At 65.9% G+C, this 24,272-nt stretch overlaps 3 protein-coding genes across 5 annotated transcripts in view; 1 reads left to right on the top strand and 2 right to left on the bottom strand.

Annotated features, from left to right (window-relative positions):
- The window catches only part of MBD6 (methyl-CpG binding domain protein 6), a 13,874-nt gene extending 12,443 nt beyond the window's left edge, over positions 1-1,431 (bottom strand). Inside the window, exon 1 of the mRNA XM_050925383.1 lies at positions 1,398-1,431. The gene's annotated coding sequence lies outside the window, so the exon portion shown is untranslated. The remainder of the gene's footprint in view (positions 1-1,397) is intronic.
- Positions 1,398-5,862, top strand: DDIT3 (DNA damage inducible transcript 3). The gene is made up of 4 exons (XM_050925415.1): positions 1,398-1,697; positions 4,290-4,337; positions 4,784-4,938; positions 5,013-5,862. The coding sequence occupies exons 3-4, from the start codon at positions 4,810-4,812 to the stop codon at positions 5,439-5,441; spliced, it is 558 nt and encodes a 185-aa protein (XP_050781372.1). The 5' UTR covers positions 1,398-1,697; positions 4,290-4,337; positions 4,784-4,809; the 3' UTR covers positions 5,442-5,862.
- On the bottom strand, positions 5,803-23,089 carry MARS1 (methionyl-tRNA synthetase 1). Of its 3 annotated transcripts, XM_050925405.1 has the most exons (22): positions 22,928-23,089; positions 21,296-21,386; positions 20,207-20,285; positions 19,978-20,112; positions 19,541-19,616; positions 19,240-19,412; positions 18,739-18,851; positions 17,789-17,905; positions 17,122-17,325; positions 16,597-16,798; positions 16,274-16,348; positions 15,975-16,145; positions 15,586-15,681; positions 14,514-14,631; positions 8,737-8,950; positions 8,488-8,619; positions 7,862-7,966; positions 7,348-7,531; positions 7,169-7,240; positions 6,821-6,847; positions 6,408-6,524; positions 5,803-6,237 (listed from the first exon to the last, which is right to left on the bottom strand). In XM_050925405.1, exons 1-22 carry the CDS (start codon positions 23,028-23,030, stop codon positions 6,088-6,090), a joined length of 2,754 nt encoding a protein of 917 aa, XP_050781362.1. In that variant the 5' UTR covers positions 23,031-23,089; the 3' UTR covers positions 5,803-6,087. The 3 variants fall into 3 exon arrangements, with proteins under 3 accessions (XP_050781362.1, XP_050781363.1, XP_050781364.1); XM_050925406.1 differs by lacking the exon at positions 6,821-6,847; XM_050925407.1 differs by lacking the exons at positions 5,803-6,237; positions 6,408-6,524; positions 6,821-6,847; positions 7,348-7,531.
- Between the last annotated feature and the right edge of the window lie 1,183 nt (positions 23,090-24,272).

Here is a 24,272-nt window from a genome sequence, read left to right on the forward strand (position 1 = left end):
GGGGGGCTGGGGGCGGGAGCTGGCCGGGGGGGGTCTCTGGCCGGGGGGGCTGTCGGGGGGTTACCCTGGGGGGGCTGGGGGCGGGAGCTGGCCGGGGGGTGCTGTCGGGGGGTTACCCTGGGGGGGCTGGGGGCGGGAGCTGGCCGGGGGGGCTGTCGGGGGGTTACCCGGGGGGGGCTGGGGGGAGCTGGCCCTGGGGGGTCCCTGGCTGGGGGGGGCTGTCAGGGGGTTACCCTGGGGGGGGCTGGGGGCGGGAGCTGGCCGGGGGGGGTCTCTGGCCGGGGGGGCTGTCAGGGGGTTACCCTGGGGGGGCTGGGGGCGGGAGCTGGCCGGGGGGGGGTCTCTGGCCGGGGGGGCTGTCGGGGGTTACCCTGGAGGGGGGCTGGGGCGGGAGCTGGCCGGGGGGGCTGTCGGGGGGTTACCCTGGGGGGGGCTGGGGGCGGGAGCTGGCCGGGGGGGCTGTCGGGGGGTTACCCTGGGGGGGCTGGGGTGGGATCTGGCCCCGGGGGGGTGCTGTCGGGGGGTTACCCTGGGGGGGCTGGGGGCGGGAGCTGGCCGGGGGGGCTGTCGGGGGGTTACCCGGGGGGGGCTGGGGGGAGCTGGCCCTGGGGGGTCCCTGGCTGGGGGGGGGCTGTCAGGGGGTTACCCTGGGGGGGGCTGGGGGCGGGAGCTGGCCGGGGGGGGTCTCTGGCCGGGGGGGCTGTCAGGGGGTTACCCTGGGGGGGGCTGGGGGCGGGAGCTGGCCGGGGGGGCTGTCGGGGGGTTACCCTGGGGGGGCTGGGGTGGGATCTGGCCCCGGGGGGGACTGTCGGGGGTTACCCTGGGGGGGCTGGGGTGGGATCTGGCCCCGGGGGGGTCCCTGGCCGGGGGTGCTGTCGGGGGGTTACCCTGGGGGGGGCTGGGGGCGGGAGCTGGCCGGGGGGGGGCTGTCGGGGGGTTACCCTGGGGGGGCTGGGGGCGGGAGCTGGCCGGGGGGGGGTCTCTGGCCGGGGGGGCTGTCGGGGGGTTACCCTGGGGGGGGTCTCTGGCCGGGGGGGCTGTCGGGGGGTTACCCTGGGGGGGCTGGGGTGGGATCTGGCCCCGGGGGGGTCCCTGGCCGGGGGTGCTGTCGGGGGGTTACCCTGGGGGGGCTGGGGGCGGGAGCTGGCCGGGGGGGGTCTCTGGCCGGGGGGGCTGTCGGGGGGTTACCCTGGGGGGGGTCTCTGGCCGGGGGGGGCTGTCGGGGGGTTACCCTGGGGGGGGCTGGGGGCGGGAGCTGGCCCTGCCCCCCCCCGGGTCTGGCCCTTTAAGGGGCTGGCGGGTGTGGCGTGGCGTGACGTCACGGCGGCTCTCGGAGCGGCTCGCCGCGCACCCGGGCCCCCGTTGCCAGACGTTGCATCACCCGCCGCGTGACTCACCCTTTAAGACTCGTGACCCAGCGGGAGCCACTTCCGGGTGCGACGCGGCGGGCGCTCGCGCTGTCACCGTCAGGGGGCGTGGCCCGCCAGGCCGATTGGCCGGCGGCGAAGGCTACGTCATCAAGGGGGCACCGCCGATTGGCTAGAGCTGGTGCAAGGGTTGCGTCATGCGGACTTAAAGGGCGCGCGGCGCTGGAGGCGGCGGTTCCAGGCCGGCAGCAGCAGGAGAAGATGCGGGCGAGGATGAGCCGGAGGCAGCGCGGGAGCCGGGGCCAGGGGGAGCAGGGGCCGCGCAGGAAGGTGCGAGCGGGGCCGGGGCCTCGTCACCAGCCCATTGGCCGGCCGCCCTGGGGGCAGGGCTACAGGGGCAGCCCGGACTCCTGGGTTCTATGGGGGGGGCGGGGAGCCCGGACTCCTGGGTTCTATGGGGGAGGCGGGGAGCCCGGACTCCTGGGTTCTATATGGGGGGAGTGGGAGGCGGGGAACCCGGACTCCTGGGTTCTATATGGGGGAGGCGGGAAGCCCGGACTCCTGGGTTCTAGGGGGGGGAGTGGGAGGCGGGGAGCCCGGACTCCTGGGTTCTATATGGAGGAGGCGGGGAGCCCGGACTCCTGGGTTCTATGGGGGAGGCAGGAAGCCCGGACTCCTGGGTTCTATATGGGGGGAGTGGGAGGCGGGGAACCCGGACTCCGGGGTTCTATATGGGGGGAGTGGGAGGCGAGGAGCCCTGCCTCGTGGGTTCTATGGGGGGTGCGGGGAGCCCGGACTCCTGGGTTCTATATGGGTGGAGTGGGAGGCGGGGAACCCGGACTCCTGGGTTCTATATGGGGGGAGTGGGAGGCGGGGAACCCGGACTCCTGGGTTGTATATGGGGGGAGTGGGAGGCGAGGAGCCCTGCCTCCTGGGTTCTATGGGGGGTGCGGGGAGCCCGGACTCCTGGGTTATCTCCAGCTCTGGGAGGGGAGTACCAGCCACGCTGGTTCTGTCCCAGTGAGGGGAGGGAGGAAACTGGCTGAGCCAGGACTCCTGCGTTCTGTTTCTAGCTCTGACCTTGCATGAGCTCAGCCGTTCCCTGCCTGACCCCTGCAGTGTGTACTTACCATAGTGCACTGGTGGGCAGGCCCCTAACCAAAATGCCCCTGCCCCACACAGCTTGAAATGCAGGGAGGGAGTAGCTGCTGGCATCTGGGGAACTGATACAAGTGCCAGACTCCCGCTGTGAATTCCCTGTGACCCTGCTGTGGCACTTAGAGGCCAGGGTGAGGGGCATGTTAGACTTGCCTGAGATGAGCAGCAGGGCCGAGGGCTCGAGTGCTGGCCTGGGGAGCCCAGTCTCTCCTGCTCCAGGAGATCCTTGGCCGTGTGCAGCCCTGCAGGGTAACGGGTTTGAGGGGAACACAACTTCCCTAGTGCTACTGAGATACTAGGCGCTCCTGCCTGGACCACCCAGCCTCTGCTCCCATTCCTCTGGGATCTTGGTGGTGGCTCCATGCAGCCAGGGCCCAAGGTGGTTCTGGGCCCCTACCTCAGCTGCCTTCTTGCATCAGTTGCCCCAGAAGCGCACCGCGGGATGGCTGACGAAAGCCCTTGGAGTTTCTCTGGGGGTTACCGGGGAAGCACTGCTCTGAAATGCTGCTTTAACTGGCCAGGGAACCCCCATAGGGAGGGCCAGGAGCCCCTGTGGGGGCCCTGGAAGGAGTGGGGACCTTGCCCTACAACACCCAAGAGGCTGAGATACCATGGGGACGAGTGCAGTTAGAGGAGGCAGCTTCTCTCCCCAGGCACCCAGACCAGCTCAGCCTGAGGCTGCAGAGCTTTGTTCTATTAGCAAGAGAATCCAGTTCCTCTTGGCTTTTGATTCCAGCCGCAAAGCCCAGGCTCAGGGTGGCTTTCAGCAGCACTGCCTCTGATGTCTGCATGTCTAGCACTTGGGAGGAGATCCTGGCTCTTCCCCCAGCAGTGGGGTGGAAGCAGCTGGCTGGGAGAGGGCCACAGCGAGGCACACAGGCTGGTTGGCTCATTGCTTGGAAGTTCCCCAACATCATAGGCTAAAAATAGCCAGTGCTTGGAGCAGGCAGCAGTTCCCGGCAGGGAGGGGTCCTGGGGTCACACCAGGCTGGAGCAGGCAGCAGTTCCCGGCAGGGAGGGGTCCTGGGGTCACACCAGGCTGGAGCAGGCAGCAGTTCCCGGCAGGGAGGGGTCCTGGGGTCACACCGGGCTGGAGCAGGCAGCAGTTCCCGGCAGGGAGGGGTCCTGGGGTCACACCGGGCTGGAGCAGGCAGCAGTTCCCGGCAGGGAGGGGTCGTGGGGGTCACACCGGGCTGGAGCAGGCAGCAGTTCCCGGCAGGGAGGGGTCGTGGGGGTCACACCGGGCTGGAGCAGGCAGCAGTTCCCGGCAGGGAGGGGTCGTGGGGGTCACACCGGGCTGGAGCAGGCAGCAGTTCCCGGCAGGGAGGGGTCGTGGGGGTCACACCGGGCTGGAGCAGGCAGCAGTTCCCGGCGGGGAGGGGTCGTGGGGGTCACACCAGGCTGGAGCAGGCAGCAGTTCCCGGCGGGGAGGGGTCGTGGGGTCAAACCGGGCTGGAGCAGGCAGCAGTTCCCGGCAGGGAGGGGTCCTGGGGGTCACACCAGGCTGGAGCAGGCAGCAGTTCCTGGCAGGGAGGGGTCCTGGGGGTCACATCGGGCTGGAGCAGGCAGCAGTTCCCGGCAGGGAGGGGTCCTGGGGGTCACACCGGGCTGGAGGGGAGGGCAAGCAGCAGTTCCCTGTAGATTTCTTTGGGTCGCACTTTCCTTTCCATCTCCGCTAGTGCTGCCTGGTTCTGGCTTCATGGGGCCCGGGAGGGATTTGCCAAACCGCTGCCTTGTCTGATTCCATCTTTGCTTTTCCCCCAGTCTTCTAGACGAAAGTGCGTCTTCATACATCACCACACGTGAGAGCAGGTGAGGCCTGGGGCTGGTCGGTTCGTCTTAGGGGGGATGCAGCTGAGATGGAGGTCCCATGGGGATAGATCCCTGCCCCCAAGCTCCCTCTGCAGCAGTGAAAGGGAGCTTTCCTGCATGCTGGGCTGGAGAGAGCCGGCCTGCCCGCCCCACTCAGTCAGGCTGTGGGGACACCCAAGGGGGCAGCCCTCCACCTGCCCACAGCTGCTCCTGCCAGGGCATCAGGCTGAGACATGCTGCTCTCTGCCCTGGGCTAAAGCCGCTAGCCCCCCTGGCATGACTGTGGGATGTGGTGCTGGCCCTTAGAGCCTCTCCCAGGGCCCCTTTCAGCTCTTCCCACAGCTGCTGCTTTGTTTTATTGTAGGGTTGCCGAGGGGAGCTTTGCACAGTGCCCCCTGGGCCCGGTTTTGGGCCTGCTGCTAATGGTTTTCTCCCTCTTTCGCCAGGGAGACTGCCTGGCCCAGACCTGACGATGGCAGCCGAGCCAGCGCCCGCCTCCCTGCCCAGCTGGGAGCTGGAGGCCTGGTACGAGGACCTGCAGGAGGTGCTGTCCTCAGATGAGAATGGGGGGACGTCCCTGCCCCCCGGGGGAGTGGAACAGGTGAGTAAGGGGCAGGCAGGGGGGCCCACTAGCCTGGCTTGCCCCTTAGCCCCACTGACTCACTCTCTCTGCAGAAGGACCTTGCCACGCTTGATGCCACAGCCCTACTATGGGGCTTGGATTGCCCAGCCCCCTTGGTGGAGCCGACAGGCGATGCCCCCGAGAGCTGCGAGCTGGATGCCAGCTTGACAGCCGAGCTGCTGGAGCTGCTGAGCGGAACGGCCGAGGAGCTGGCGGGGCTCCCTGAATCCGACTCCAGCCAGAGCTCCCCGGCTCAGACCTGCACGGAGGACGAGGAGGGGGCAGTGAAGAGGAAGAGAAGCAGCCAGCCCCAGGGGCAGGGCAAGAAGCGGAGCGGGGAGAAGGAGCAGAATGAGAGGAGGGTGACAGAGCTGGTGGCCGAGAACGAGCGGCTCAAGCAGGAGATTGAGCGGCTGAGTGCGGAGGTGGAGGCCACCAGGGCGGCGCTGATCGAGCGCATGGTGAACCTGCAGAAAGTGTAGGGCTGAACTGAGCCCAAGGGGCTGCAGGGTCCTGTGCCTGTTGGACTCACAGTGGGCAGCTGGGCCCCACTTGCCACAAGACAGCTGTGCAGAGCCAGGACTGAACCTGAGGCTGAATGGACCAGTGGCTGCCCGGGGCAGACTGACTCAGACCACAGCCCCGGGGGCCCTACGGCTGCTGGTGCTGCGGGCGGGAGCTCCCACTCCTGGTTGTGCCAGTGTGGTGCTTCGGGCTCGAGGCACTCGGCCACGTTCTCACAGGCCAGCTGGCACAACCCTGCACACGATGAACTGCTATTTAACGAGGGCTGGTGACTCCCGCAGCTGCAGAAAGGGCTGTTGTAACGAGCGTCACAGCATGTCTAGCAAACCCTTTATTGTACGTCCCCGCACAGTCCCCCATTACAGCCCATCTGCCCGAGCGGCTCTGCGGGTCCTTGTGTGGGCTGGGAACAGCGGGAGGTGGGTGAGGGGCCCCTTGCACTCGGCGCAGTTGCTGCAGACAGGGCCCAAAGGGGAGGCTGGGCTGGGCCGGGCCCCACAGCCTGGGTTGCTCACAGGTATTTCTTCTGGGGCTGGAGGGGGCAGGTGCAGCTCTCCCAGCATGGGGAGAACCAGTGCTGCCAATGGGGCTGCCACTCAGGAGTTATTTCCTTTTCCCCTTGGGGGCCGGCAGCTCAGGGGTCTTCCCCTCAGCCAGTGCCAGCTGCTTCTTCAGCTCCAGCAGCTTGGCAACCTCGCCGTCGATCTGCCCCTTCTCTGCCTTGCTGGCCTTCAGCTGGCGCACATGGTCGGCCTGGGCACAGAGGGCAATGGTTAGCTCAGTGCTCTGACTCCCTCCCTGCCCCATGCAGAGCTGGAGCAGCTCTGGCCCCAGGCAGGGGAGAATCTGAACCGCAGGGCTTGGGGGGCTTCACCCTGCCAGGAGTGCAGCCTGCCCTGAGCACAGGCAGAGGTGCCACTCACCTGTTTGGCCACCTCCTCGGCCAGCTCCTTGACCTTCTGGGGGTCCCCTGCCAGCACAGCGCCTCCCCCAGGCCCAGGGGGTGTCATGTCGGCCGAGGCCACGCGGGCAGCCTGTGCCTGCGGAGGGAAAGGGAAGTCAGGGAGTCCCAACACAGCAGGCTCTGCCAGGCCTAGCTGAGCCCCCTCCCTGGGGGGCTGAGGGAGAATTCCCCCCAGTGGAGCCAGGCAGCGGGTAGGGGCAGTGCCTCCATAGCAGCGGTGAGGGCACCACGCATGCGTAATTCCCGCAGGGCTGGGGCACACAGCACTGGGGGTGTGGAAGAAAAGGCAGGGACGGGTCACTCATGCCCCCGCCCCCCCTCTGGTCCCCTGCCAAGCCCCGGGCGTGCCCCAGAGAGCAGGGCCAGCGTTACCTGCAGCTCCAAGGTGGAGTCTTCAGGCTGGGAAAGGAGAGAGGAGACAGAAGGTGAGGACAGGTAGCAAGAGCACAAAGCATGAGGCTGCGCAAGGCAAGCAAGGGCTTCCTGCCGTCCCCCGGGGCCAGAGGGATTCACAGGCTCCCTGCCAGCAGGGGGAGCCCCGGCACACACCAGCTTGGGCCCCCCCCCAGCTCCTGCACAGCAGGGCTCTCCTTCCAGCAGTGGGTCACACAGGAGCTGGGGGGCCTGCCCCAGCCCCCAAGAAATGGCTCTCTGTATGAGCAGGCCCCAAGGTAACAAAGATTCCACAGGCAGGGGATGGGGGTCAAGATTAGGGCTCACCTGCCCTCCTCCAAACTGCTTCCGCAGGGCTTCAATCTGCTCGTTCTCCAGCTTCTGGAACAGGGGTGTCACCTGGCAGGGGAGGGGGAAAAGTTAATGTCCAGCCTGCCCACCACCTTCCCTCTCCCTCCCTCCAGACTCCGCCAACCCCCTGCGCCAGGCCCTGGCTGTGCGCCTACCGTGCCGATCTGGTGCCCGGGGGGCAAGAGGCAGAGGAAGGTGTCCATCAGCACGTTGCAGGCCTGTGGCACACAGAGCTGGCGCTGGATGGTGGCGCTGATGCCTGGCATGTAGGGCTGCAGCATGACTGAGATCAGGGCGGCGATATTGATGGCCACGCCTGTCACCGTGCCCGCCCGAGTCCTGGAAAATGGGACCACCCCACGTCAGAGCAGGGCGCAGATTCCAGCAATCACAGTGTTTTGGGGGCATCGGCCTGGCTCCCAGCCACAAAACCAACGGCCAGAATCAGCACAATAGGCAGGCTGGACTAGCAGGGAATGTGCAGGGGAGGGGATCCCATATCAGGGGGCGGGGGTGAGTTTGGCCCATTCACCTGGTCACTAGGACTTGGCTAAGCCAGTGGAACAGCTACCCCCCCTCGCTGAGCCAGGCAGCCCCAATTCCCCCCCACCGGGGGTTCCTCTGCCCCCCAGGGGTGAGCTGGTAGGTGGGTCTGGCCCTGCCCCCTACCTGTCAGCGTCGTGACCCTTGATCCGTTTCCAGGGTTCGTTCACCTGGATGTACTGGTTGCCATAGCGAGAAATACTCAGGATGCAGCGCAGGGCGTCCCGGATCCTGCGGGGGCGGGGGGGGACACGGACTCAGACTGCAGCCAGCATGGAGCAGGGTGATCACCTAGTCCGCCCTGCACCTCTAAGGCCCCCCCCCCGACCTCCAATCCTGGGTTCCAGAGCCCACCATCCAGAGAAGGCATCATTGATGCCAGTTCAAATCTGCCTGGGCCCCTCGCTGCAGGGGGAGGCGAAAATCTCGGCCAATCTGACCAGGGGGGGAATTCCTTCCCGACCCCACTTATGGTGACCAGCTGGAACCTGGGCATGTGGGTGAGACCTGCCAGCCACACACCGTGATGAGCTGGGGGAAGGAATCTCACCAGCTCGCTGTCCCTGGCTGCATGGGGCATGGACGCCTCTTCTGCCAGCTACTGCCCCATATACGCCCCAGGCCGCACCCTCCTGGAGCAAACCAACACAGGGCCTCTGGGGGCTGGCCACTCTGTGCCCCCCCCGCTGACCACAGCTGGGCAGGGCATGGCCAGAGCCAGCCTGCCGGGCCCCTCAGCCCCCGGGACGCACCGGATCTTCTCCAGCAGCTGGTTGTACCGGCGCAGCTCCAGGGTGACATGAGCCAGCAGCCGCTTGTCGTCTGCGCCCAGCTCCATGGGGGGGACGCGCCCACCGAAGAACTTACAGACGAACATCCCGGCCCTGAGGGGGGAGAGAGTGTGAGCCACATCCCACCCACGCCAAGCCTGGCCCATCTCCTCCCACATCCACAGCCTGCCCAGCTCCCAACCCCCGCAGCCCGGCGCCCCCGCCTGGTACCTGTTGGCGAAGTTGCCCAGGTTGTTGAGCAGCTCGGAGTTGTACTTCAGCATGAGGTCGGTCCAGGAGAAGGCGCTGTCCTGCCCCTCGGGGCGCAGGAAGAGCAGGTAGAAGCGCCAGCTGTCGGCGGGGATCCCCGTGTCCTGGGCCATGTCCCCAAACACCCCCACGCCGCGGCTCTTGGAGAACTTCCCGTCCTCGTAGTTCAGGTACTCTGGGGACAGCGCGAGAGACTGGAGTCTGCACGTCATCCCCCCGAGCCTGCCCCCCAGCCTGCAGCCCCCATGACCTAACTCCTCCCTCGCCCCCCCCCGCACTGCCTCCTAGCAACCAACCCTGCTCTGCCCCCCCGCACTGCCTCCTAGCAACCAACCCTGCTCTGCCCCCCGCACTGCCTCCTAGCAACCAACCCTGCTCTGCCCCCCGCACTGCCTCCTAGCAACCAACCCCGCCCTGGCCCACCCATCACTGCCTCCTAGCAACCAACCCTGCTCTGCCCCCCGCACTGCCTCCTAGCAACCAACCCCGCCCTGGCCCACCCATCACTGCCTCCTAGCAACCAACCCTGCTCTGCCCCCCCGCACTGCCTCCTAGCAACCAACCCTGCCCTGGCCCACCCATCACTGCCCCCTAGCAACCAACCCTGCTCTGCCCCCCGCACTGCCTCCTAGCAACCAACCCTGCTCTGCCCCCCGCACTGCCTCCTAGCAACCAACCCTGCTCTGCCCCCCGCACTGCCTCCTAGCAACCAACCCTGCTCTGCCCCCCGCACTGCCTCCTAGCAACCAACCCTGCTCTGCCCCCCGCACTGCCTCCTAGCAACCAACCCTGCTCTGCCCCCCCGCACTGCCCCCTAGCAACCAACCCTGCTCTGCCCCCCAGCAACCAACCCTGCTCTGCCCCCCCACAGTGCCTCCTAGCAACCAACCCTGCTCTGCCCCCCGCACTGCCCCCTAGCAACCAACCCCTGCTCTGCCCCCCAGCAACCAACCCTGCTCTGCCCCCCCGCACTGCCTCCTAGCAACCAACCCTGCTCTGCCCCCCCGCACTGCCTCCTAGCAACCAACCCCGCCCTGGCCCACCCATCACTGCCCCCTAGCAACCAACCCTGCTCTGCCCCCCCGCACTGCCTCCTAGCAACCAACCCCGCCCTGGCCCACCCATCACTGCCCCCTAGCAACCAACCCTGCTCTGCCCCCCCCGCACTGCCTCCTAGCAACCAACCCTGCTCTGCCCCCCGCACTGCCTCCTAGCAACCAACCCTGCTCTGCCCCCCGCACTGCCTCCTAGCAACCAACCCCGCCCTGGCCCACCCATCACTGCCTCCTAGCAACCAACCCTGCTCTGCCCCCCGCACTGCCTCCTAGCAACCAACCCTGCCCTGGCCCACCCATCACTGCCTCCTAGCAACCAACCCTGCTCTGCCCCCCGCACTGCCCCCTAGCAACCAACCCTGCTCTGCCCCCCGCACTGCCTCCTAGCAACCAACCCTGCTCTGCCCCCCGCACTGCCCCCTAGCAACCAACCCTGCTCTGCCCCCCGCACTGCCTCCTAGCAACCAACCCTGCTCTGCCCCCCCGCACTGCCCCCTAGCAACCAACCCTGCTCTGCCCCCCAGCAACCAACCCTGCTCTGCCCCCCCCACAGTGCCTCCTAGCAACCAACCCTGCTCTGCCCCCCGCACTGCCCCCTAGCAACCAACCCTGCTCTGCCCCCCAGCAACCAACCCTGCTCTGCCCCCCCGCACTGCCTCCTAGCAACCAACCCTGCTCTGCCCCCCCGCACTGCCTCCTAGCAACCAACCCCGCCCTGGCCCACCCATCACTGCCCCCTAGCAACCAACCCTGCTCTGCCCCCCCGCACTGCCTCCTAGCAACCAACCCCGCCCTGGCCCACCCATCACTGCCCCCTAGCAACCAACCCTGCTCTGCCCCCCCGCACTGCCTCCTAGCAACCAACCCCGCCCTGGCCCACCCATCACTGCCTCCTAGCAACCAACCCTGCTCTGCCCCCCCACAGTGCCTCCTAGCAACCAACCCTGCTCTGCCCCCCGCACTGCCTCCTAGCAACCAACCCTGCTCTGCCCCCCCGCACTGCCTCCTAGCAACCAACCCTGCTCTGCCCCCCCGCACTGCCCCCTAGCAACCAACCCTGCTCTGCCCCCCGAACTGCCCCCTAGCAACCAACCCTGCTCTGCCTCCCCCTGCACTGCCTCCTAGCAACCAACCCTGCTCTGCCCCCCCCACTGCCCCCTAGCAACCAACCCTGCTCTGCCCCCCAGCAACCAACCCTGCTCTGCCCCCCCACAGTGCCTCCTAGCAACCAACCCTGCTCTGCCCCCCCGCACTGCCTCCTAGCAACCAACCCTGCTCTGCCCCCCGCACTGCCTCCTAGCAACCAACCCTGCTCTGCCCCCCCCGCACTGCCTCCTAGCAACCAACCCTGCTCTGCCCCCCGCACTGCCTCCTAGCAACCAACCCTGCTCTGCCCCCCAGCAACCAACCCTGCTCTGCCCCCCCACAGTGCCTCCTAGCAACCAACCCTGCTCTGCCCCCCGCACTGCCTCCTAGCAACCAACCCTGCTCTGGCCCCCCGCACTGCCTCCTAGCAACCAACCCTGCTCTGCCCCCCGCACTGCCTCCTAGCAACCAACCCCGCCCTGGCCCACCCATCACTGCCCCCTAGCAACCAACCCTGCTCTGCCCCCCCCGCACTGCCTCCTAGCAACCAACCCCGCCCTGGCCCACCCATCACTGCCCCCTAGCAACCAACCCTGCTCTGCCTCCCCCTGCACTGCCTCCTAGCAACCAACCCTGCTCTGCCCCCCCCGCACTGCCTCCTAGCAACCAACCCTGCTCTGCCCCCCGCACTGCCTCCTAGCAACCAACCCCGCCCTGGCCCACCCATCACTGCCTCCTAGCAACCAACCCTGCTCTGCCCCCCGCACTGCCCCCTAGCAACCAACCCCGCCCTGGCCCACCCATCACTGCCTCCTAGCAACCAACCCTGCTCTGCCCCCCCGCACTGCCTCCTAGCAACCAACCCCGCCCTGGCCCACCCATCACTGCCCCCTAGCAACCAACCCTGCTCTGCCCCCCCCGCACTGCCTCCTAGCAACCAACCCTGCTCTGCCCCCCCGCACTGCCTCCTAGCAACCAACCCCGCCCTGGCCCACCCATCACTGCCTCCTAGCAACCAACCCTGCTCTGCCCCCCACACTGCCCCCTAGCAACCAACCCTGCTCTGCCCCCCGCACTGCCCCCTAGCAACCAACCCTGCTCTGCCCCCCGCACTGCCTCCTAGCAACCAACCCCGCCCTGGCCCACCCATCACTGCCCCCTAGCAACCAACCCTGCTCTGCCTCCCCCTGCACTGCCCCCTAGCAACCAAACCCACCCTGGCCCACCCAGCACTGCCTCCTAGCAACCAACCCTGCTCTGCCCCCCGCACTGCCCCCTAGCAACCAACCCTGCTCTGCCCCCCCCACACTGCCTCCTAGCAACCAACCCTGCTCTGCCCCCCCACACTGCCTCCTAGCAACCAACCCCGCCCTGGCCCACCCATCACTGCCCCCTAGCAACCAACCCTGCTCTGCCCCCCCCACACTGCCTCCTAGCAACCAACCCTGCTCTGCCCCCCCCCGCACTGCCCCCTAGCAACCAACCCCGCCCTGGCCCACCCATCACTGCCCCCTAGCAACCAACCCTGCTCTGCCCCCCCCTGCACTGCCTCCTAGCAACCAACCCTGCTCTGCTCCCCCCGCACTGCCCCCTAGCAACCAACCCTGCTCTGCTCCCCCCGCACTGCCCCCTAGCAACCAACCCTGCTCTGCCTCCCCCTGCACTGCCCCCTAGCAACCAAACCCTGCTCTGCCTCCCCCTGCACTGCCCCCTAGCAACCAACCCTGCTCTGCTCCCCCCGCACTGCCTCCTAGCAACCAACCCTGCTCTGCCCCCCCACACTGCCCCCTAGCAACCAACCCTGCTCTGCCCCCCCACACTGCCCCCTAGCAACCAACCCTGCTCTGCCCCCCCGCACTGCCCCCTAGCAACCAACCCTGCTCTGCCCCCCCGCACTGCCCCGTAGCAACCAACCCTGCTCTGCCCCCCCACACTGCCCCCTAGCAACCAACCCTGCTCTGCCTCCCCGCACTGCCCCCTAGCAACCAACCCTGCTCTGCCTCCCCGCACTGCCCCCTAGCAACCAACCCTGCTCTGCCCCCCCGCACTGCCCCCTAGCAACCAACCCCGCCCTGGCCCACCCATCACTGCCCCCTAGCAACCAACCCTGCTCTGCCCCCCGAACTGCCTCCTAGCAACCAACCCTGCTCTGCCCCCCCACACTGCCCCCTAGCAACCAACCCTGCTCTGCCTCCCCCTGCACTGCCCCCTAGCAACCAACCCTGCTCTGCCTCCCCCTGCACTGCCCCCTAGCAACCAAACCCGCCCTGGCCCACCCATCACTGCCCCCTAGCAATCAACCCTGCTCTGCCCCCCCCACACTGCCTCCTAGCAACCAAACCCGCCTTGGCCCACCCATCACTGCCCCCTAGCAACCAACCCTGCTCTGCCCCCCCCACACTGCCTCCTAGCAACCAAACCCGCCCTGGCCCACCCATCACTGCCCCCTAGCAACCAACCCTGCTCTGCCCCCCCCTGCACTGCCTCCTAGCAACCAACCCTGCTCTGCCTCCCCCTGCACTGCCCCCTAGCAACCAACCCTGCTCTGCCCCCACCTGCACTGCCTCCTAGCAACCAACCCCGCTCTGCCCCCCCACACTGCCTCCTAGCAACCAACCCGCTCTGCCCCCCCCACACTGCCTCCTAGCAACCAACCCCGCTCTGCCCCCCCACACTGCCTCCTAGCAACCAACCCGCTCTGCCCCCCCACACTGCCTCCTAGCAACCAACCCCGCTCTGCCCCCCCCACACTGCCTCCTAGCAACCAAACCCGCTCTGCCCCCCCCACACTGCCTCCTAGCAACCAAACCCGCCCTGGCCCACCCATCACTGCCCCCTAGCAACCAACCCTGCTCTGCCCCCCCCTGCACTGCCTCCTAGCAACCAACCCTGCTCTGCCTCCCAGCAACCAACCCTGCTCTGCCCCCACCTGCACTGCCTCCTAGCAACCAACCCCGCTCTGCCCCCCCACACTGCCTCCTAGCAACCAACCCGCTCTGCCCCCCCACACTGCCTCCTAGCAACCAACCCGCTCTGCCCCCCCACACTGCCTCCTAGCAACCAACCCCGCTCTGTCCCCCCCCACACTGCCCCCTAGCAACCAACCCTGCTCTGCCCCCCCACACTGCCCCCTAGCAACCAAACCCACCCTGGCCCACCCAGCACTGCCTCCTAGCAACCAACCCCGCTCTGCCTCCCCCGCACTGCCTCCTAGCAACCAACCCCGCTCTGCCCCCCCCACACTGCCCCCTAGCAACCAACCCCGCTCTGTCCCCCCCACACTGCCCCCTAGCAACCAACCCCGCTCTGTCCCCCCCACACTGCCCCCTAGCAACCAACCCCGCTCTGTCCCCCCCCACACTGCCCCCTAGCAACCAACCCCGCTCTGCCCACCCTGCACTGCCCCCTAGCAACCAACCCCGCTCTGCCCACCCTGCACTGCCCCCTAGCAACCAACCCTGCTCTGGCCCACCCAGCACTGCCCCCTAGCAACCAACCCTGCCCTGCCCCCCCCCCCCCCCCGGCACTGTCCCCAGTCCCTCCCTGGCCTGCCCTGCACTGCCCCCTAGTAATCAGCCCCCTCCCGCCCCACGGTACCCGTGGCGACAAGGTGGTTGACCAGCGTGTAGTTATCCTCAGCACCGAGCAGCGTGCAGGGGAAGACGACGCTGTGGAAGGGGACGTTGTCCTTGGCCATGAAGTTGTAGAGCTGGACCTGAAGATGTGGGGGGGTGGGGGGTTGTCAGTCCTAGCGGTGCTGAGCCCAGTGGCACGGCTTGGGGGGGCTCAATCCCACCCTCAGAGGCAGCCTAGCCCCCGGCCCCCATGCACCCTGGAGCTAGGTGGCACTGTGGGCGCTGCCCCTCCCTTGCCCCTTCTCATCTCATTGGCAAGTTCTGCCCATTCCAGACCTAATGAGTCCCGGATGGGCTCCCACTCCGCCTCCTAGAGCAGGGGTGGGCAAACTATGGCCTGGCCAGCCCTCCAGCTGTTTTCATCTGGCCTCGAGCTCCCGCCAGGGAGTGGGGTCTGGAGCTTCCCGCTCCGTGCGGCTCCCAGAAGCAGGGGCATGTCCCCCCTCCGGGTCCTACGCGTATGGGCACCCAAGGGGCTCCGCTCTGCACGCTGCCCCTGCAGCTCCCATTGGCTGGGAACCGCGATCAATGGGAACTAGAGGGTGGTGCCTGCAGACGGGGCAGGGCACAGCTGCCTGGCTGCGCCTCTGCGTAGGAGCCGGAGAGAAGACATGCCGCTGCTTCTGGGAGCTACTTGAGATAAGTGCCGCCCGGAGCCTGCACCTCATTGCCACTCCCCATGCCCCAACTCCCTTCCCCAGCCCTGATCCCACTCCTACCCTCCGAACCCCTCAGTCCCAGCCCGGAGCCCACTCCTGCACCCTGAACTCATTTCTGACCCCACCCCAGAGCCCACACCCCAACTCCAATTTCGTGAGCATTCATAGCCCCCCATACGATTTCCCTACCCAGATGTGGCCCTTGGGCCACAACGTCCCCACCCCCGTCCTAGAGCATTTTCTAGCCATGGCACCACAAGTGGGGGAGGGGACAGGCTGCAGATCCGGAGCACAACCCAAAAGTCTTGACTCCCCCCCCACAAGGTGGGGCCAGATCCCAACCCTCCGAGGGGCCCGGGCTCGATGGCACCTCACCTGCTGCGGGTTCTTCCACCATCTCTCCCACTGGTCTGTGTAGTTGGCTGTGATGGACAGATAGCCGATCGGGGCATCGAACCAGACGTAGAACACCTGGGGGGACAGGGACAGAGCGGCACATGGGCACAGGGGCTCACTCACATTTGGTCAGGTCAGTCTCTGAGGCAGAGCCCGCTGCCCTTGCCCAGGGCATATATGTGGGATGAAGCAGGGCGGTTCCTCGGGGCAGCACATCCCAGGCTGGCCCGCCCCAGAGCAGGCCCACGGCTGCAAGGCAGACACCCCGGTGGAGCGCCAGGGCAGAGGATGCTCCCGGTGACAGAGCAGGCAGCAGGGGGTCCCAGGCTGAGCTGCTCCAGCCCCGTCCGCCCAGCGGCCCAGCTCACCTTGTCACGGAAGCCGTCCAGGGGGACGGGCGTCCCCCATTTCAGGTCACGGGTGATGCAGCGGGGCTTGAGGCCATCGCGGATCCAGGAGCGGGTGATGAAGCGGGAGTTGGCCGTCCAGTTGCCCGTGGCCCACGACTGCTCCAGCCACTTCTCCAGGCGCTCCTCCAGCTGCCGGGGGACGAGAAACAAGCTGGAGCTAGAACTCGCTGTCGCAGATTTTTTTATTTTTTTGGGGGGGCAGGCGGGTTCCTCCACCCCCTGCTCCAGACTCCTTCCCATCCCCTCCCAGCACTCACCTGGGGCAGGTCCAGGAAGAGATGCTGCGAGGATTTCACCACCGGGGAGTCTTTGCACACTTTGCACTGAGGTTTCTGGGGGGAGGAAGCACACGGCCTGTGAAGCATGGGTGAGGGGGAGGAGGAGGGCGAGAATGCAGAGACCGCAGTGCACGAGGCAGGGGTTCATGGGCCGATGGGCACAATCAAAGAGCCGCCTTCCCAGGGTCCTTGGGGAGCGTCACGCTGGGGGGCCAGACAGCGGCCAAGCGCTTGCTGCCCGTCTCCTGCCATACCCGACTCCCCCACGCCAGCCCTGCCTGGCCCCCCGCTGACCGCGGTACCTTGAGCTCCACCGCATTGATGAGTTTCCCGCACTTGTCGCACTGGTCGCCCCGGGCCTCCTCATAGTTGCAGAAGGGGCAGATGCCCTCCACAAAGCGGTCGGCCAAGAAGCGCTGGCAGCGCTCGCACCGCAGCTGGTCCACGGTGTCCGTCAGCAGCATGTTGCGCGCCAGCAGGCGCTGGAAGATGTCCTGGGCTATCCTGAGACAAGCCAGGGGATGATGGGAGAAGGGCTACACTGGGGCCCCGCCGCCTGCCAGTCATCGCCCCCAGACCGCAACAGCTGCTCAAGGAATGCGGGGGGCAGGTCGCGCCTTGGTCTGGAGGGGGAACAATGCCCAACACACCAGGCCCGGGAGACAACTGCGGTGTCCTGACGGAGCCATGGCAGCCCCATGGGGAACGTCCCCCACTCCGCATCCTCCTCCCTCCCTGGGTCTTGCTGCTCCCGCGCACCTGCCCCAGTCCAGCCCCGCTCTCCTGGGCCCTGCCCTGGTGACACCCCCGGCCGGTGCGACACCTACGTGGTCTGGTGGGTTGTGGTGGTCCGGCCAAAGTAGTCAAAAGAGATGTCAAACCAGCGGTAGATCTGGACGTGAATGGCGTTGTACTTGTCACAGATCTGCTGGGGCGTCAGCCCCTCCTCCAGGGCCTTGGTCTCTGTGGCTGTGCCGTACTCATCTGTGCCGCACACGTACAGCGTGTTCCAGTTCCGCAGGCGGCAGTACCTGGCCGAAGGGGGGAGCCTTAGGAGACGAGATCCCCTGGAGGGGCCTTGTGCCCCGCTGCCCTTGGGGGCTGCAGAGGCCCATGGGCTTTGAGGGCTGCTGTGCTGGACCCCTGGGGTGTGGGGGGGGATGGTGGGGCAGGCTCTGGGAAGTGGCCTCTAAGCTCTGTCCTTGGGCACCCTTCTCTCCCACTGACCCAAGGGGACAGACGGACCTACCAGTCCCCGGTACCCCAAGTGCCTGCCATACCCAGGCCCCTGGGTGCCAGTCATGCCTACACAGCAGCGTGGCCTCCCTCTGCCAGCCCAGCCCTCGTCCTCCTCCAGGCTGGGACACAGCTGCTCCAACTGGGAAGACCCTGCATTCCCCTTTCTCTGGGAGCCCAGCAGGGCTGCGCTGGGGGCTGGCCAAGACTCCCGGCCAAAGCCGCCAAACCGCCGGGACCTGCCCCAGGCCGCCGTACCTGGCAAAGACGTCGGCACTGAGGACGCAGCCGATGATGTTCCCCAGGTGGGGCACGTTGTTGACGTAGGGCAAGGCGCTGGTAATCAGGACGTTCCTTCTGCCCTCCACAGGCAGCCTAGGGAGAGAAGGGCCATGAGCCGCCCAGGGAGGGGGATCCTGGCCTGCAGGCTGGGGGCAGATGGCTGGGCCCTTGCCCCCAAACCAGAAGGGGCTGGGTATGCTGCCCAGGGAGAGAACAGGACGAGGGGCCCCCTCTCATCGCTCCGCTAGCGATCACGGGCCAGCCAAAGGGCCTTTTGTGACGAAGTGGGAATATTGTTAATGTTTTCTCTGAGTGCTGTGTGGGTGCCTCAGTTTCCCCTATACATTTCCCAAGTGTCATGGGGTGTGTGATTGTTGCAGAGCCCTAGGGGACCAGTGTGATGGTGTCTGCACAGAAAATGGCCAATACCCTGTCTCCTGATGGCCTGGGCCCCTCCTCTGCAAGATGACAACTGAAGGTGTTGGAGAACAAAGAGGTCAGTGACCTCCTGGCCCAGGAAAGAGACAAAAGTGAGTAGTGGTGGTGGGGTGGGGGGCTGGAGAGTTTCAGTTTGGAGCTGGCTGGGAAAATGGAGGGGAGCCCAGACAGACCTCCTGGCCTCCCCTGGCCCCCAAGATGGACCTGACTGAGGGGGTCCTGTTCTCTGTACCTGCAAGGCCAGTCTTGAACTGTGTTCCTGTCGGCTAAATAAACCTTCTGTTTTACTGGCAGGTTGAGAGTCACGGTGAATCGCAGGAAGCCGGGGGTGCAGGGCCTTGTCTCCCCGAAAGCCCATGACAACTTTCACGGGCAACAGAGCCGGACCCTTACACAGCAACGCCACCCGCCATGGGTGAGCTCAGCAGCCAGTCCCGCACCCTCCAGCCCCCTGCTCAGCTCCCTTCTCCCCACCCCGCGGCACTCACACAGGGCTCGGCGGCTGCCAGCGTTCGGGCAGGGCTGCCGGGCCTCTGGCCCAGGCTTCCGCGGCAGCTGCGATTTCTTCCTCCGACAATGAGCGCTCGGCCAATTCCTCTTCCTAGCAGGAGGGACGCTGAGTGAGCAAGGTGGGGCAGTAGCTGCGCTTGGCGCTAGGGCCGCAGATGCTCAAGGCAACGCCACCAGCAGAGAAAGCTGCCAGATGGAGCCCTGCACCCCAGTGTGGGACTGAAGAGTGTCCCCACACCCAGGGGAAGGACGGGCACTGCTCCAAGGCAGGGGGCTTGGAGTTTCTCCTCCTGCAAAGCAGGCGTCCGCACACCCACCATAAGCCTTGCTGTTCCCAGTCGTGTTTCTCTCGAGAGGGTTTCCATGCTCTGAAGAACTGCAAGAATCCCCAGCCTAGCTCAGCCCCCAGGTCCACCAAGCGCAGGCAGCCCCAGGCCGGGCCGAGGGGCAGCCGTGCCAGAGCTAAAGGGGGACAGTACCTCTGGCTCATTAGCTGCTGGCTTCTCCCAGTGCAGGGTGGGCCCTGGCTGTTTCTGCAGATAGACTTTGAATGCCTGGGCTCCCTTGGGCGTCAGCACGGACACCGCGGCACTTCTGCAGGGCTCCGAAAGGTTCATGGTCTGGAACCAGCTCCTCAGAGCCTGCAGCTCGTCTTCAAAAGAGGAGAAAGGCGTCAGAGCCAAGAGGCCAAGAAAAGCGTCACCCCAGGTGGGCGCAGGCACCCGGTCCTGAGCAGACCCTTGGGGTGCCAGAACCACAGCCCCCGGCAGCAGCTCTTACCTGGCAGGCAGGATTCATCCCGTAGCACAGGGAACAGGGTGGCCCACAGGACAATGTCGGCTACCGATTCTGCCTCCTAGAGGAAAGCAGAGCGTGTGAAGGTGAGAGCAGCGGGGAGCCGAACGCCGGGGGTTTTTGTGCAACCATGTTTACGCCCCTGCAGCTCTGAGCGAGACGCTAGCATTGCATGCTGGGACGAGCTCACCACATCAGAGACAGAAGCTACAAGCTGCTTCCTTCACGTGACTTTGAGCACCTGGCCAGCTGCCCTTTCAAGGGTGAAGTCGGGGCTCCCTGGGCTAACGATTTAAGCGATTCCAAAGATCAGGGGACCAAAAGCCAGGACTCCTGGGTTCTATTCCCAACCCGGCCATGCCCTTCCTGTGGGAGAGACAAGGCACTTCAGCTCAGTGGGCCTCGGTCCATATATTACTCACCCCGGCGAGGTAAGGAGTGGCTTTGCTGGTCAAGCTTTGATCGATGTAGGTTAACGTTTTCCTGATGGCCCCCAGAACCTCTCCTCCTTTCTTTCCTTGCACCAGGTGGCAATATAGGGCTGTGGACACGGCCGGCTAAGGACAGAGACAAAGGTTTAGCCTCGTCGGAGAAAGCCTGTGCATTGGACACGCATGTTGCTGCCAAGTTGCGCTTCTCCAGGTGACCCACCTGCAGCTCCGTTGCTTCCCATTCAAGCCACTGATTGGTGAGATCGTTGGGCTCCTCTCCAGCTAAGAGGAAGAAGTACCTGCAGGGCAGGAAGGAAGGGGAGGGCTGAACGCATGTGGCAGATCCAGCCCAAGGGATTTGGCAGCCCAGGTAACTCCACTCAGCGCCCATCACCGGAGCGTTGACTTCCCCTCACTCACACAGCACGTCACTGGTACAGCTGGGAACAGACCCAGGAGTTCCAACGTCCCTTTGCTCTAACCAGTAGGCAGGGGACTTAGCATATTTTTTGGTGGCCTCCCACTCTCGCTGGTGGCCGCACTGACACATTTTCCTAAAACACTTCATTAACGTCAGGAGAAACAAACTTGCACATCCACACCCCCAAATCCTGGTCATTTCTTCGTGTAGTAAGTCTCCTGAAAAAGTGATACTTGCCTGTTTAATATCCCTTTTTTCAGCAAGCCCCAGCACAGATTAAGCCTGGGGGAAAGCGAGAGGGGGAGGAAGCGGGAGCCAGGGGCCATGGGGGGGATGCAACGGGGGCCTGGGGTGGCAGCAGAAGCCCCACCTGACCCACTCCTGCCCAAGGCGGGTCGAGAGCTCACCTTGCTCCTGCAATGTTGTGCCCCACCTGTCTCCAGAGGCACATCCTGGAGCAACAGGGAGGAAGGGGAAGAGATTGATACTTTGCAACCCCACCCCCCGTCCCCCTCTGGGTCTGTTCTGGCCCCCCGGTGGCCAGACCCCGCATTTGAGAAACTCTGCACCAGACCCACTCCCCAGCTGCCGCCAGGAACCCCTCCCCCCGGCCCTAAAAGCTGCAGGAAACACTTCAGCAAAACCAGCGGATTGTCAGGCATAAGATCCTGGGGCGGGACCCAGCCCTGAACGCTGAATGCCCAAGAACTGGCCAGGACCCGAGAACAGCACGATGCCAAGTTCCTCGTCCGACTGCAGCAGGCACCGGGGAGTCGCTGTTGGGGCCCGTTCCCAGCCGCGGGACAGCGTGTGCTCAGAGAGCACTGGCACGACCTTGCACCGGGCCGGGGAGACCCGCCAGCCCAGAAACCAGCAGGGGACACTTACTGACAGATGGCATTTGGGGAGAAGAGGACAGTGCCGCTGTCCAGGTGCAGGGCTGGCACCCGCGGGTGGGTGAGAAAAGGGACCACATGACCTGCAGAGGGGAAAGCATGTGGCATTAGGGCACTGGAGCCTGAGCCAAGGAGACCGGGGCCTAGGGAGAGGGGAGGATTGAGGGGCATGGGCCCTGGGGGAGCTAAGGCACAACCAGGGGGATTGAGGGGCCCTGAGGGAGGTGACCCCAGACAAAAAGGAACTAGGGCAGGGTTGGAACCACTCAGGGGGCCGTGAGATTATTACATGGGGGGTCGCGAGCTGTCAACCTCCACCCCAAACCCCGCTTTGTTTCCAGCATTTATAATGGTGTTAAATATACAAAAACGTGTTCCTAATTTATAAGGAGGGGGGGTCACACGCAGAGACTTGCTGTGTGAAAGGGGTCACCAGTGCAAAAGTTTGAGAGCCCCTGGGCTAGGGAAAAAGGGGCAGTAGAGACGGGTCCCTGAGAACAGCGAGAGGACACCAGGAAGGGGGTCATAGAAGATGGTCCGTGATGCAGGTGGGGGGGGTCTTTACACATGGGGGAGAACACATCTGGCAAGGACCTGGGGGGGCTCCAGGTGGGAGGGGAGCACTGTGAGGGAGCCATGGGCAGGTGGGGAGGTCTCCTGAGGGACACAGGGGATGTGCCCTGGGCGGAAAGGGGGGATGACTTGGGGAGGGGGCAGAGGGGCACAGTCAGGAGTAATCCTGGGGGAGTGGGAGGCACAGTTCCCTGGGAGAACAGGGGGAGGTTGGACGGGAGGGGGCCTGGGGGCCATGGGGAGAGGAGGAGGAGGAGGAAGAAGCCCGGGGGGGCCCAGGCTGGAAGGGGGGGCAGAGGGGGAGAAGAGGGGGACGACCACCAGGGGAGTGGAGCACTAGAAGGCTGGGGTTGGAGGGGAAGGGGAATTGGGAGGCAGGGCACTGGGGCAGATGGGGACTGGGGGGTGCTGAGCCAGGGGGGTCCCAGGGACAGGACAGCAGGTCGAGCATGTGGCGGTTCAGGGATCTGCACCAGGGAAGGGGAATCTGGGGGGGGGGGGACCAAGGGGCAGGCAGGTGGGCTTGTGAGGGGAGCACTGGGGCGTGTTGAGATGGGGGCGCGGGGGGGAGGCAGGTGGGGCTTGGGAAGGAAGTGGGGGGGCGGGCAGAGAGGCTGGGGCGGGCAAGGGACAGGAGGGGTTGGGGGGGCTAAGGGGCAAGCAGGGGTGCCAACGCGCAGGGGGCGAGGGGCAGGATGGGGGTGCCGAGGAGGAGGCAGATGGGGCTGGAGATGGGGGTTGCTGGGGGGATGGTGGGGGTAGGAAGGGGGGCGCTGGGGGGTCAAGGGGCAGAAGGGAGTTCGGGGGCCAAGGGGCACGGGGGGGTTGGGAGGGGGAGCTGAAGGGACAGGCAGGTGGGAGTAGGGAGGAGGATGCTGGGGGGGCGGGGGCTCGGGGCGCTTTGGGGGGTGGGAGGAGGCGGGGGGGCCGGGGTGGGGGGCGCTGGGGGGGCCGGGGAGGGGGGCGCTGGGAGGTTGCTGGGGGCGCTGGGGGGGTGGGAGGAGGCGGGGGGGCCGGGGAGGGGGGCGCTGGGGGGCCCCGCCCCACTCACCGTCCGGGGGGACCCGCTCCAGCCGCACGCGGGCCCCGCTGGCCCCGGCCGCCGCCAGCACCTTGAGGCCCTGGGCGCTGCCCTCGCTCAGGTAGAGCCGCATCCTCGCCCGGCCACGCTCCCCGCCGCCCGCTGATGCAACGGGTCCGCCGGGCCGCCCCGGGGCGCCTGGGGCCTGTAGGCCCGCCGGCCGGGGCGGGACTACGAGCCCCACAATGCACCGCGGCGCAGCGAGGAAGTGTCGTGAAAGGGCCGCTAGGCTGGTGGTTACCAAGGAGAGGGGTCCTGGCCAGGGTTGCTATGGTTACCAGGAAACGGGGCTCGGATGGCCAAGGTTACTATGGTTACCATGGGACGGGGCAGACCCCCCCCCACCATTAATCTCATTTCACACACACACCTTATTACCCCATGCAAAATGGCCGTGGGAACATGACAGCACCATGCTGTGATGTCACCAGCACACGCCATGACATCATGGGAGCATTGTCACGGGGGGCGGGGCGGCCTGACGGAAAGCCACGACGTCACGGGATTGCACCCCACATCACGCGTGACACTCACACCATTTCTGACCTCACACGCGCCTTCGCCCTCACCTTCGCGTGCCGCCTCTGGTGATGTCATAGCACGTCTGATGTAGGAGACGATGTCATGACGTCAAGACCTCACAGCGTTCCCAGGGACCTGGGCTGGATTGATCTGTCTAAGGTTTAACCCTTCTCTGGCCCCATTGTTACACAGAAGGGAAACTGAGGCACAAAGACACAACGTGGTGTGCCCATAGTCACCCAGTGAAGCTGCCAGGGCAGGGCCTTGAACCCAGGTTATGTATGTGCCCCACCGCTGGCCCACCCTTCCTTTCGGTGTGGGCTGTGGAGTTTGCTGGGAAAATCCAGGAAAGTTCAGACTGGGGCTAACAGCTTGCTTCGTAACAGACAAGACGAGGATGGAGACCTCCAAACCCTCGGTCTTGCAGCGCTTGGGCGCACCCCAGGATGCTCACTGGGGTTGTGAGGAGGCCAGCGTGTGCTCCAGAGCTCAGCTACCGCACAGACCAACCACAGCAGCATGGCACAAGAGAGCAACGAGCGACAATACACACCGGACTCCACTGCCGGATGCACACTCGGCTCAGTGTCAGCCTGGCGGCGCTGGATAGCATCACCTTCCCTGGCACAGCCTGAGTGGAGAATGCCCACCACTCACCCTGCGAGTCAGTGACAGAGCAACAGATGGGACCCTGGAATCCCGAATCCAGTCCTCTGTCCTTGCTGCTAGAGCACACCTCCTTCCAGAACTGGGAACAGAACCCAGGAGATCTGGCGCCCCTCCCCCCGCTCTA

Source organism: Gopherus flavomarginatus, chromosome 16 (genome assembly GCF_025201925.1).
Source record: "Gopherus flavomarginatus isolate rGopFla2 chromosome 16, rGopFla2.mat.asm, whole genome shotgun sequence".
Lineage (NCBI taxonomy): Eukaryota > Metazoa > Chordata > Testudines > Testudinidae > Gopherus > Gopherus flavomarginatus.